At 36.4% G+C, this 14,721-nt stretch overlaps 1 protein-coding gene across 1 annotated transcript; it reads right to left on the minus strand.

Annotated features, from left to right (window-relative positions):
- Window positions 1-6,794: 6,794 nt before the first annotated feature.
- LOC147482366 (uncharacterized) lies at window positions 6,795-7,565 on the minus strand. The gene has a single exon (XM_086579295.1). It carries the CDS (start codon window positions 7,563-7,565, stop codon window positions 6,795-6,797), a length of 771 nt encoding a protein of 256 aa, XP_086435421.1.
- Between the last annotated feature and the right edge of the window lie 7,156 nt (window positions 7,566-14,721).

Raw genomic sequence — 14,721 nt, forward strand, 5'->3', positions numbered from 1 at the left:
CTGGACTTCTTAATGTAAAATATGTTGGCAATTAGAATTCAAAACTGATTTGGAAGTGAAGTATATTAGCTACTTTTTTTTTCGATAATAGTATATTAGCAACTTTACTAATTAACATGTGACTTTGTACAAACAAATATATTATCGCAAATTCCGAATGCCAAGTAAAACTCTGAAAAGTGCATAATTTAATTTGTGATGCCAATTGTGATTGCCCAGAACACCTTTTTTTGAATGCTCTTGGATCACACAATGTCGATATATGAATGATAGATTGAATGGAATTGAATTAAAGATTTTTATTGATTCAGGAAAAGAAAGTTTACAATAGCTCTGGTTCTCTCTTTCTCTTTCTTGTTTTTCTAGTTTTTTGCACAATGAATCGAATGAATCTATTTCTTCTCCATCTCGTCTTTTTATAGTCATCTCGGATTAGCCTTGGCCCAATCCGCTTTTGACACTTGTCCTTTGTCTTCTTTCCTCCTTTCCCGCTTCTTTCCTGCAAACATTTTAAACACCACCCCGAAATACATCGAGATATTGACTTTTATGTCGATATCTCAAGTTTTGAAATATCAGATAACATATTTGAGGGTGCAATATTTGCCTACTACATCTCCCCACTCGTAAACTTGAAATCTCGCTCCGACTTTCAATTTTTCGAGAAGCGGTTTTATTTGGGCCCATATAACCACCTGACCCATTTCTTTGAATAAAAAAAAAAACCGTTTCGTTTCCCTAGCTTCTTAGAGACGCTTCTTCACAACTCCAAATCTTTTCGCATTTCACTCTCCCCGCATTCCAGCTTGTTCTCCAAAGAAGAAACTCTTTCTTGCACTCATCCAGGTACGCTTATTTTTCCCTGCACTTGGTTAACTTATCTAGAAACAACATTGATATATACTTATTTTGCAAGAAAACAAACCGACAATTGGTTTCTGGAATTTAAATTTTCCAAATCTGTCTATATTTTTATGTTCGTGCTTATATGATGGTATACCGCACTATCTTAAACTCTTAACTATGTAAAAGTCTGCACCTTCCTTTATATCAGATGTTTTAATTACTGTTATGACTATCGGATATATCAACATGGGAATTGTTATTTCGATATTTCCGATATGCCAACCATATATCTCGCATTTTCCGATAATCTAATACTATATTAATGCTCTGCTATATATATATATATATATATATATATATATATATTAAATTTCGATACTAAAAAAAATACCTTTGTCATCCCCTCTTTGCTTATAGCCCCTTCAATGTCAAGTGAGGACACCATTTCTAATGCTAGCGTCGATAGTGGCGATACCCTTTCTGGCGATAGACTTGATAGCCATGCTTTTGCCTCCACTTCTGCTAACACCGAACGACCTCACATTTCTTGGGAGTTATCTTATGTCATAGGAGTCCCTTGTCATCCTTTCGCCACTACTGATTCTGAATCTGAGCGTGATACTATTGAAGATAGAAGCCAATGGAGACATGGACTTATCGCTTTTTTCATCAAAATACCCAACTTAGCTTTAGTTTAGGCTGCCTATCAAATTCCCCCCACCTTTTACCTCCAACATTATGATGGTACTCGAACCTTTACCCAATGTCAAAGTGGGACCAAGCAAGGGATTATTATTACTGTCGGCCAAATCATCGCTGGTTTGAGACTTCCTCTGACTAACCTCGATCGTGAAGTGTTAAACTATCTGAACATTTTCCCTGGTATTGGGTAACTTTTGGAGATTAATGTTTGTCTGTAATTATTACAATAGCCATCTCTCCACCGAAAACTATGAAGCTGATAGAATTAGATTGTCTGATATCCTTATGCACTATAGATTTTGTGAAAAGCATATTGGATATTTTTATCCCAAAAAACATACCCAGAAAAACATTAGGGGTATCCTTCGTCAGAATCGTAAAAGCGACAAAGAATGTACACATTATCCTATCATTGTTCTTGGTCCATGGGAAAGTGCCGACACTCTAGCGAATCCTCCCTTAAAATTTCAAGTCTTCAATACTTCAGGTATACCCTTCTTTTGATTTATTTTCAATATTTATATATCAGAATTCCCTTCTAACCCCAACCTCTCTGCCTCTTTTCAGTTTTCCTTCCTCATTTTGACAAAGCGCGTGAGAACTCAGATAGAGTACTCAAACTTTTGCAAGGGACCGAAGAAGAAATCAATGCGCGTACTGGAGCTGATGCAGAAGCAAAGTCAACTGTTTCCCTTCTTGATATCAAAAACTATCGCGAGCCTCTTTTTGTTCTTAAGAGTTGGACTCTTCAGAAAATGGGTCAGTCTCCAACTTCAACTCAATCCCCCTTGAAAAATCCCATAAATGACCCTTCTTTCCTTATGTCTTCCTTTGCTTTGCATGAACTGCCTCCTCATCATCTTCCCCATATACCGGACTTATTTAGATAACAATCTTGCCATGACTCCAACTCTTTTTCCCCAAATTAAAAAGGAAGTTCCTGACTTTTATGAATATCCCATTTTACAAAATATATTTGATCAACATCTTTTGTTGTATACAGATATGGCTCGAAAGTCTGTGAATCCCAATGTTGGTCGCCTTTTACTTGATAAGAACAAACAGAAAGCTTTTGAACCTATATCGGCTCCAACTCCTAAAGATAAGCAATCTGTCCCTCCCTCTGAGATTCCGACTACTCCTGCTAAGGTCAACGCACTTGCTGTTCCCCAAGATAAATCTGCGGCTTCCTCCCAAAACAATCCTAGTTCCAAGAAGCGCAAAACTAATTGGGGAGAGAGTGGTCTTTCTCCTGATCAAAATCTTGACTATGTTCCTTCTACTGATCCTAGTACCATCTTTAGTTCCGTCTTTCATTTAATTAATGGACAGGACGTCCCTTTAACTGCATCACTACTTGGTGAAAACCCTCCTGAGGATTTGGGTGTTACACTCTGTACTAACTGCGTTCTCCCTATGGATAAACTCGCGGTGCACAAAGTGTCTTCTGTTGATCGCTTGACAAATTTCTGCGACTTCATTGAAAAGGTACTCATACTTAGTTTTCCTTATATTGCTTAACCAAACTTTTCCTGTCTGCTTATATGTTCCCATGTTTTTCGTAGGCTAAGATAAATGCCCTGGCTCAATTTGATCTCCACTATTCACAAGATTTGGATATCAGTTGTTTCCAAAAAACCATTGATGCTCAGAAAAAAGAACTTGATAAGCTAACTCGAGAAGTAACTAGCTTGAGAAGAGAAAATACTCAGTTAAAAACCGAGAATAATCAACTGAAGACCGATTTGAAAGTTAATGCTGAAACTGCCAAGAAGGTTTTACAACAAATTTTTTTTGAACATGCAGAAACTCTTAAGCAAGTTACTGACAACTTTGTTATAGAAGAGGTGAAGTACAAGGACGCTTCTGATGCTGAATTTAATGAAGTCGTTGATACTTTGAACATTCTAGGTGAACAATTGACAGCCTTCAGACCCTATATCCCTCATGATGTTCTTATAGCCCATGGAGTCACTCCCTTTGATGCTGTTACCCAGGACCCCGAATTTGTGCCTCCTATTAATCCTGATGTACCAACAACTGATGCTTCTCGTGCTTGTGCTGATATCGCTCAAAATGATGAATTTGCTGAGATAGATGGTCTTCTTAGTACCCCTCCCTCTTAACTGCACCAATTTTGCTACAATCTTTTTCTGGTTTTGTAATATTGCTACAATCTTTTTCTTTCTTTATTAGTAACTTTTGTCCCTTTTGTTTCTGATTGTTTATGAATGGTTCAATTATGCTTCTTTCCATTTCTCAATCCCAAAGAATATATCAACGACTACACTTGCATGAACTTTTGGATATCCTCCACCTAACTTATATATCGTTGATACTTACACTTATATGAAATGACGAATGAAATTTTCGATACCCTCAACGAAAAAGAGAGAGTAACGACGATATTTAGATTTGTATGGATAGAACATAAAAATAAACTTTTTGATACCCTCAACCAAAAAGAAAGTATCAGCGATTCTTAGACTTGTATCAACATAAAATGAAATTTTCGATACCCTCAAACAAAAAGAGAGTATCGACGATACTTAGGCTTGTATCAACAAAAAATGAAATTTTCGATACCCTCATCCAAAAAGAGAGTATCGGCGATACTTAGACTTGTATCAACAGAAAATAAAATTTTCGATACCCTCAACCAAAAAGAGAATATCGGCGATACTTAGACTTGTATCAATAGAAAATGAAATCAACAGAAAATGAAATTTTTGATATTCTCAACCAAAAAGAGAGTATCGGCGATACTTAGACTTGTATCAATCAGAAAATGAAATTTTCGATATTCTCAACCAAAAAGAGAGTATCGGCGATACTTAGACTTATATCAATCAGAAAATAAAATTTTTGATACCCTCAACCAAAAAGAGAGTATCGGCGATACTTTGACTTGTATAAACAGAAAATGAAATTTTCGATACCCTCAACCAAAAAGAGAGTATCGGCGATACTTTGACTTGTATCAACAGAAAATGAAAATTTCAATACCCTCAACCAAAAAGAGAGTATCGGCGATACTTAGACTTGTATCAACAGAAAATGAAATCAACAGAAAATAAAATTTTCAATACCCTCAACCAAAAAGAGAGTATCGGCGATACTTAGACATGTATCAATAGAAAATTGCATTTTCGATATGTTATGAACCAAATAATCATTATTACAATAGAAACCAAATCATAACGACATACCTTTATTGTTTTGAATGATCTTTCATGCACCATTGCTTGTAGATCGTATCATAACTTTTTTGTTCTCTTGCTTTATCTTGAATTTTAACAATACACCTGATACCGACCCTTCTGTCAATCTCAAGACTTTTGATGCGTGATATCTACCACGGTTTTTTATATAAGGATTTTTGACGATATGCTTGATATCAATATTTCTGTCGATATTAGGACTTTTTATGCCTGATATCTGCCACTGTTTTTGATATCAAGACTTTTGACAATATGCCTAATATCAACATTTCTGTCGATATCAGGACTTTTTATGCCTGATATCTGCCACTTTTTTTTATATCAAGACTTTTGACAATATGCCTGATACCAACATTTTCGTTGATAACAAGACTTCTTATACCTGATATCTACCTCGGTTTTTGATATTAGGACTTTTGACGATATGCTCGATACCAACACATCTGTTAATAGCAGGACTTCTTATGCCTGATATCAACATTTCTGTCAACACCAGGACTTTTTATGCCTAATATCTGCCTCAGTTTATGATATCAGGACTTTTGACGATATGCCCGATATCAACATTTCTGTCGATAACATGACTTCTTATGCCTGATATCAACATTTCTATCAACACCAGGACTTTTTATGCCTGATATCTGTCTCGGTTTCTAATATCAGGACTTTTGACGATATGCCCGATATCAACATTTCTGTCGATAGCACGACTTCTTATGCCTGATATCAACATTTCTGTCAATCACCAGGACTTCTTATCATAAGATAACAACATTCATAAGATAACCACATTTATTTTGAATTTGAACTTTTTTTATTGAATTGAACCATCTTTGTACATACCTCACTTCCTTGTAAACCTTGCAAACTACATTATTGATAGAATACCTTCAGATTATTGATATTTTGAGGCTTTGCTAGTAATTCACCATCAACTTTCTTAAGATATTATGCTCCATTTATTCCCACCTTATGGACAATGTAAGGACCTTCCTAATTCGCTGACAGCTTTCCAGCTCCCTTTTCTTTTGTTACTTGCGTGACTTCTTTCAATACCAAATCACCTTCTTGGAAACTTCTTTTTTTAACACTCTTGTTGAATGCTTTCCTGAGCTGTCTATGATAAGAATCAAGCCTCATTCTTGCTTGTTTTCCTCTTTTTTCTTCCAAGTTTAAGACTTTTGCATGCATTCTTTGGTTATTCAAACCCTTTTCTACCATCATTGTTCTTGATGTCGATACTACCATATCTGCTGGAGTAACCGCTTCCATACCATAAGCTAGAGTAAATGGCGATTCCCCTATGGCTACTCTCGGAGTTGTCCTGTATTCTCATAACACACTATTTAGCTCATTTACCCACAAACTCTTCTTGTCCTCCAGCTTCTTTTTAATATTATCCATGATGGTCTTATTTGTCGCTTCAGCTTGCCCATTGCCCTGAGCGTAATAAGGTGCCGATGTAAAATGCTTGATCCTATATGACTCTAAGAACTCTTTTACTTTTCCTCCGATAAATTGAGGGCCATTATCCGATATAATAACATATGGTAATCCATATCTACAAACCACCCATTCAAACAGGAAACCGATGATATCTTGTTCTTTGACATGTTGCAAGGCTATAGCTTCTACCCATTTAGTGAAGTAGTCTGTTACCACTAACATGAACCTTTTCTTCCCCTTTCCAGGTATTAGTGGACCCACAATGTCCATTTCCCATAAAGCAAACGGCCATGGGTTCGATACACAATGTAACTCTTCTACTAGAACATGAATGGCATGTCCATGCTTTTGACACTGGATACATTTTTTTGCATAACGAAGGCAGTCTCTTTTCATTTGTGGTCAAAAATATCCCTGTCTCACTATCTTATTTGCTAACGATCTTCCTGCTGAGTGATTCCCATATTCCCCTTCATGCATTTTTGCTATAATTTGTATAGCCTCGGCTGGAGATATATATTTTAAATGTGAGCCTCCTGGATTTTTCCGATACAACTAATCGTCAATTAGTAGATATCTTTATGCTCCTGCTTTTACCCTTCTAGCCTCATTTTTATCTTCTGGCAATTTGCCCTCAAACATAAATGACATATAACTGCTCAACCATGACGCCCCCAGCGTATCTATTTCCATAACCTCCGACTGCTTTATACCAATACTTGGGGTTTGTTGAACACCTATATACAACTCCGACTGCTCATTCTCAAGCATAGCCGCTACGTATGCCAAAGCATCAGAATGCCGGTTTTCACCCCTATCAAGGTGTTGAAACTTAATCTTCCTGAAATCCTTGAGTTTCAATATAACCAAGTTCAAATAATCGATCATGTTATCGCATTTTGCTGCATAACCTCCATTGATCTGACTTATCATTAACTGAGAATTACTGAAAACCGATAAGTCTTTGATATTTAGCGATTTAGCCATCTCCAAACCTGTTATTAGAGCCTCATATTCGGCTTCATTGTTGGAGGCGTAAAAACCCAAAGTAACTGCTGACTCCAATCTTTGGTTTTCTGGGGTTATCAGCACAGTGCCGATACCACACCTTTTTTGCCCTGATAATCCATCTACAATTAGCCTCCATCCATTTGAACCCATCCATGGATCATCCTCATCCATCGTATTATCAGGCTCCTGTAAGAATGTAATACTATCTTCTTCAGCCTTCCAATCTTCATCTTCAGTAGGAAAATCTGCTAAAAAGTCCGCCAAAACTTGGCTTTTTTCCGACACTCTATTTTTATATTCAATTCCATACTCATCAATAAGAACTGACCATTTTGCCATTCTGCCTGATTTAGCTGTCTTAGCTTAAGTCATATTCAGAGGAAGATTTGTCATCACTACTACTGAGTGTGATTGGAAATAAGGCTTCAATCTTTGAGTATAATAAAGAAGAGCATATTTTTCCAACATTGAATATCGAGTTTCAGCCTCGAGCATTATTTTAGACTGAAAATAAATTGGTCGCTCAGCTCCTTCTTCTATCTTGACGGGCACCGAACTAATGGCGAAATCCGATACAGCAAGATATAAGAATAAATTGTCTTCTTCTTCTGGCTTAATTAAAGTCGGTACTTCTTGAAGATACTTTTTTAATTCGAGAAAGCCATTTCACACTCTTCATCCCATATGAACTTTGTATTCTTCTTCAACAATTTGAACAAAGGCTTACATCTATCGGAAGTCCGAGATATAAACCTATTCAAGGCTGCAATTCTGCCTATAAGCTTTTGGATTTGCTTCCTAGTACTTGGCAAAGGCATCTGTTGTATCACCCGAATCTGATCTGGATTAACATCGATACCTCGCTTTGTGATGATATATCCGAGGAATTTCCCGGAACTTACCCCAAAAGTACATTTTTCGGGATTAAGCTTCATGTTGAAATGTTGAAATATTCGAAACACCGTATCTAAGTCTTTAACATGATCACTCACCTTTTTTGCCTTGATAACCATATCATCAATATATACTTCAACAATATGCTTAATCAAATGTTTGAACATTTTCTCCACCAATCGCTGATACGTTGCTCCTACATTTTTTAAACCGAATGACATTTTGATGAAACAATAAAAACCTCCTTCAACAACAAAAGTTGTCTTTAGTTGATCTAATACTGACATAATAACCTGAAAATACCCTGAATGACCATCACAGAAACTCAACAATTCAAAACCAGATGTTCTATCTACCAACTCATCAATTCTTGGCATTGGATAGTAATCCTTCAGACACTCTTTATTAACATCTGTGAAATCCACACAAATTCTGACTTTGCCATTCTTCTTTGGGACCACAACAATATTTGCGACCCATTATGAATTATCAATCTCTTTGATGATTCCACATTCCAGCATTTTCTGTATCTCATTTTGTACCGCATTTGCATATATCGGCCTGACTCTCCTATGCCTTTGATGCACTGGAACTGCTCCTTCTCGTATATTCAATTTATGAGAACTTATAAGAGGATCAATGCCTGGCAGATCGGCCATCGACTAAGCGAATACATTTTTATTCCTTCGCAAGAAATCCACCAAATCTTTTCTGACAGATGCACTCATTTCTGTACCGATAAAAGTGAAACAACCTTTACTATTCTGGCCGATATCAACCCTCTGCACTTCCTCCATTGTTTTGCTTGGAACTATCTCCATCTTTATTTTCATTTCTGATGTAAATCTGAAATCTGGCTGATGTTCTTTAGTATCGAATTTCAGAGATATATCTTCTATTAATTGCTATTTGGGGTCTTCCCAGACGCCCCCAGTATCTACTTTCTTCTCCTTCATCATACCTTTCACAGTAACAAAGTTACACTTCTCAGATTCTGACTGATCGCCTCTTATCTCATGTGGACCATAAGCTCTTGGAAATCTGATAACTTGATAAAAAGTACTTGGAACTACTCTCATAGCATGTATCCATTTCCTTCCCAAAATAGCATTATAATCTGAGTGATGCTTTATGAGTTATGACTATAAACTTCGTCATAATTGTCTATGGACCTGCCCTTACTGGTAACTTTATTTCCCCCGCGGGTCTTGTCGAGGTTCCATTGAACCCAAACAAATTAAACTGTGGTTCTTTTAAATGAGATTCATCAAATCCGATACCCGTAAATGCCTTCCAAAACAAAATATTGACAGAACTTCCACAATCCACCAATATATTTTGCACATCATACCCCGATATCCTTAAAGTAATCAACAAGGCATTATCATGAGGTAACATTACCTTTGATAGATCGTCAGGTACAAACATAATAGCTCCGGGTATGCTTGCCGATACAAGAGCAGGATCTACTAGTATTGACTCTACATTCACTTCAAGCACCTCCTTGACGACAATATCTTTAGTATTTTATCCCTTATAATAATCTTCTTCTGCGGAATCACTCCTTTATATATCATGTTAATCACTCTTAAAGGCTTATCATTCATCACTGCCGCTACTTCCGGTCTAGCATCAACCCTGAATTCCCTGAGCTTTCCATCTTGCATTAATCGATCAACCTCTCTGAGCAACTGCAGACATTTAATTTATTTGTTTCGTGATTTTTTATCTTGTGAAAATTACAGAAAGGTTTATCAGATATTTCCCGAAGCTTGTGAGTCGGATGTTGGAAATAAGGCTCTTTTCCAACTCTCCTCAAGATATCTTTCAAGGTGGTATTAATATCAATGTAATTAGATGGGTCCAACTCCTCTCTTAATGACCTCTCGAATTTCTTCTTCTGTGAAGGTTGGTTTTCTGACTTTAGATAAGAATCATTAGCTTTTCTCTTATCAGATTTATGATGATTCTCTTCCTTGGTTGAATTATTCGCCTCCGACACTTGTAACACTGGTTGCACCAAGGCTGATAAAACCACTTCTTCCACTTGCACATCTTTCTCGGCTTTATCATACAATTCCCTCAAAGTTTTGATATCCTTTCGAAGCAGATACTTGTGCATATTGGACGTAGGAATAAGTCCAGTTTGAAAAGCCATTACCGCTATCATTTCTGACTCGTCTAAATGTTCCACTAGCTGTGCTTCTACCTTAAACCGCGACAAGAAACCTTTAAGAGATTCTTTCTTTCTTTGCTTGAGTTGGAACAAAGCCGACACTTGCTTTGGTTTCACTCGCTGATGCCCATAATTGGTTAAAAACTTCTCTTCAATCTCCCTATAACATGATATTGACCCCTCTTGTAAAGAACATAACCACTTCAATGCTTTCCCTTTCAGACTTGAAGAGAAAGACTTACATAATTATGAATCCAAATACGATGTTCCTTTGTATATCAAAAACTGATGCGTATATGCAAAGAGATGGTCCATCGGATACGATGTTCCATCATACTGAGTGTATTTCGAAAGTTTAAATTTTGGTGGAATAAGCATCATCTCGACACTCTGACGTATCAGATTTCTGTTGACATCATCTGCTAGTTTCCTTATCGAAGCTGAGGTTTTTTCTAGACTCTAATTTCCCAACTGCTTCTGGAGCATCTCTTGTACCATCTCTTTGGTGATAGGTTGGGGTATCGGAATTTCTAAAACTGGCGATACTTCTGCAACTTTCTCATTTCTTACTGATGCCTTTCCAGTATAATGACTACCTGATTTTGAACTACACTTCTCCCCTTCTTCTTCATCAAGATCCTCCACCGCATTAATTGGACCTCCTTTCTTCATCTCTTGATTTTCCTTCCGTAAAATGGTATTTTGCCTTTCTACTTCTTCCAGTTTCTTCACTACTTCTTGAAGTGACATCTCAACATCGATATTTGTTTCCTGATGCCTCTTACTTCCTGAAGCTCTTGTGTTCATTGTGTATGATTGATTATCGTTATCCATTATTTTGCTATTTTCTCTCTTCTTGGGAGCCATTATAACCCAATTCTCACTTCTCTATCGCCCTTCTTTCACTCAAACTTGTCGAAAAACTCTGGATTCTGGATAGTAGAAGAAGAAAACCTGAAATTCTCTTGTTCTCGATACACAGACGGTGCCAATGTGATTGCCCATAACACCTTTCTTTGAATGCTCTTGGATCACACAATGTCGATATATGAATGATAGATTGAATGGAATTGAATTAAAGATTTTTATTGATTCAGGAAAAGAAAGTTTACAATCGCTCTGGTTCTCTCTTTCTCTCTCCTATTTTTCTAGTTTTTTACACAATGAATCGAATGAATCTATTTCTTCTTCATCTGGTCTTTTTATAGTCATCCCCGGTTAGCCTTGGCCCAATCTGCTTTTGACACCTGTCCTTTGTCTTCTTTCCTCCTTTCCCGCTTCTTTCCTGCAAATATTTTAAACACCACCCCGAAATTCATTGAGATATTGACTTTTATGTCGATATCTCAAGTTTTGAAATATCAGATAACATATTTGAGGGAGCGATATTTGCGCACTACACCAATTAAATCATATTTTACTGGAAAATCAAATTCCAATCCATTATGGAAAATGAATTCAATACGTTACGTAAGTAAGTTTTACACTCGCTCGATCTTCAGCTATAGGAGCCGGCTATTGCCAAGGGCTAATAATTGGAGAAGAAGCAGTGTTGCATTTTCAATAATTGTATTTCCCTGCCTAGCCTGGTTCACTTAATGCAGCACCCTGAATTGCCTGAAATGAGAGTACGGACAAAAAAGGGAATTGTGAACATTTTGACTTTCAATCTCTTAAAAAAGAAGATTAGGCATTGATAATAATTGGAGAAAAGCACTAGAGCAGAAATTGATTTTTGGGACAAATAGGGTCAAAAGAAAAGAAACAACAACATTTGCCTATTCTTGTTGTAGAAACCAAAGCTAATCTCCTTGAAAGCCCACCTGTTCTTGTTAACAAGCACCATCATACGTATGAAGCTCTTGTGGATACAAGCAGTGAAAATGAATACCCATATGCCATTGATGAGGAGGATAGTAATGAGAAAGAGATTGAGAGTGTCTTCAATGACCACATTATTCCAAATACAACTAACAGAGTTGAAGGCATTAATTTCTCAATCTGTTAAGGTTGGCTATGAAAATATGACAACAACACCCTCAATTCATGGCGATGAATGGAGGACTACTGTGAAACCAAAGAAAGCTAGGAAGCAGAGACAACGTTCTCCTAGTGGTATTGATGATCCTACCATCGTTATGATGAAAAAAGCTTCATCTATGACAAGAAAGAAGGTTAAACATCTTGATGGCTACATTAAGGAGGTTTGGGATTGACATTTGCTTGCATCCATTGTTGTAACTTCTTCCGAGACTTTGAGAAAACCCATAGGCACATTTTGAAAGATCACCCGGCCTTGGTTAAACAATTTGCAAAATGAAGTAGTTGTGATGTACTTCTATTGTAATGTTATGCTTTGAAGATTCAATTGTGTCCGGCTTGAAGCCTTTGAAAGTGATGTATGTCGCACCTTCCTTTAATGACTATACTCTTAGAGAAGGCATGTACATTTTTTTGTTTTAATGATACAGGGAGGGGTTTGCCTTAACCCCAAAATCGATTAAAAAAAAAACAATATTTGCCTATGGTCATAGATGGAATTAGGGGTGTGGGTGCGGTTGCACCTCCAAAGATTTGGAAAACTTACATAATGTGATAGTAATTTGCAAGAAAAATGGCTAGACTATAAGGATTCACACCCCCACGATTTTTACAAAAGCTCCACTATCGTACCCCTTAGTTCAATTAGCACACTCCACATGTTAAGCATTTGCTCATGAACAACAATATTTCAGATCTCATACGCCAACTGAAGAAAATTCAAGCATTAAAAATGCAAAAATAGGACTCAGGATTGGTGAAATAGAACCAGAATATCTTGCAAAAAAAACACATTGAAAGTTTACATTATGTGCGTAATGAAACGAAAAACTAGATTACCAAAATCCTAGTTTTAGGTCCTGATATGCCAAATATTGTTTGCAAGAATGGATCCAAGAGATGCTCCACATAAACTTGAAATTCAAGAAAGTTGAAGCTTTGCTCACAACAATAAATTCTAATTTTATTGACGGTAAATCTTTAGCTACTGCAATACTGCCAAACATGGACACAGAGTTTAAAATACGAAACACCAATAAGCCTAACACATGAAAAAATGAACGAAAAACGATTAAAAATTGTATTGAACTTTACAAGTTTTGACAATATGGGGACTAAAATTTTTTTTCGGTCAATTTGGGGACCAAACTTTTTAATTTTTGCAATGTGGGGACGTGTGTAACATGACATCTAAATTTCTCACACGGTGTTTCACAATTCGAATTAATTTCTATGGTCATGAGGTTGTAGCATGGTCATGAGGTTGTAGAATGTTATCACGGTGTATAACAATGTATATAACTTGTGAATTATGAAACACCGTGTGAGAAATTTAGACTATATGTGTAACTAGTCCCCACATTGCAAAAATTAAAAAGTTTGGTCCCCAAATTGACTGGAAAAAAAAGGTTTAGTCCCCATATTGTCAAAACTTGTAAAGTTCAATACCCTTTTTAGTTGTTTTTCGAAAAATGAAATGCTAAACCCAAGTTATATATTTTTTTATTTAACATCTCTCTGTTCTTATTTCTGATTCTGACAACAAAGCCACTACTACGTTCAACTCTTTACATGAATTGGAACATTTTCTACAACTTCATCTAATGTACGAAGATATGACATATGTTCGTATCCGACACGACGAAATAAAAAAATTAAAGTATATATCACATATAATATGTGTAGACAATATACATGTGGATACATATCCGCAGGGCCGGCTCTGAACTTTGATGGGCTCTAGGTGAGTTTCTTTAATGGGGGGCCAATATTATTATTTTCACTGTTCTAAAAATCGGTCCAGGTGGTGCCTAACCGACTCGCCTAGGCCCAAGTCGTTTAAAAAATCGGTAGACCGACTAGGCGGGTCTAGGTGGACCGATTAGGCGGGCTGGCAGTCCAGTCAATTTTTTTTTTTTTTTTTTTTTTTTTTTGAATGATTAAATGTCGAAAATTAAAGGCCCGTGTAGGCTTAAGATTTGAATGAGTTTAAAAGACTAAAGTCTAATGTAAATTCTATGTCACTATAACAAAGAGTATGTTTTTATATGAAGTCAATATTTTTCAACTATTACGCATTTTTGTAATAAGTATCTTTGTTTGTGTTTATTTTTTGAATTATGGTAAATGATTTTCTTCATTTCTTATAGTATAGGTGTGTATTGCTATATATACTAGCAAGATGCACGTGCTATGCACGCGATGTCAAACAAAACTTAAGGAAAAGTGTAAACATAATTTGGGTGAGCACACTTACAATTGACATTATGCCTGAGCAGACACACTGGCAGCCATTTAAATTTGAATTGAATGGAACTCTATGCCTATTTGATTTTCAGACATACGTAAGCAATAAACTTCTAAGTATAGTTCCAAATCACATAT

Source organism: Coptis chinensis, chromosome 8 (assembly GCF_015680905.1).
Source record: "Coptis chinensis isolate HL-2020 chromosome 8, ASM1568090v1, whole genome shotgun sequence".
Classification (NCBI taxonomy): Eukaryota; Viridiplantae; Streptophyta; class Magnoliopsida; order Ranunculales; family Ranunculaceae; genus Coptis; species Coptis chinensis.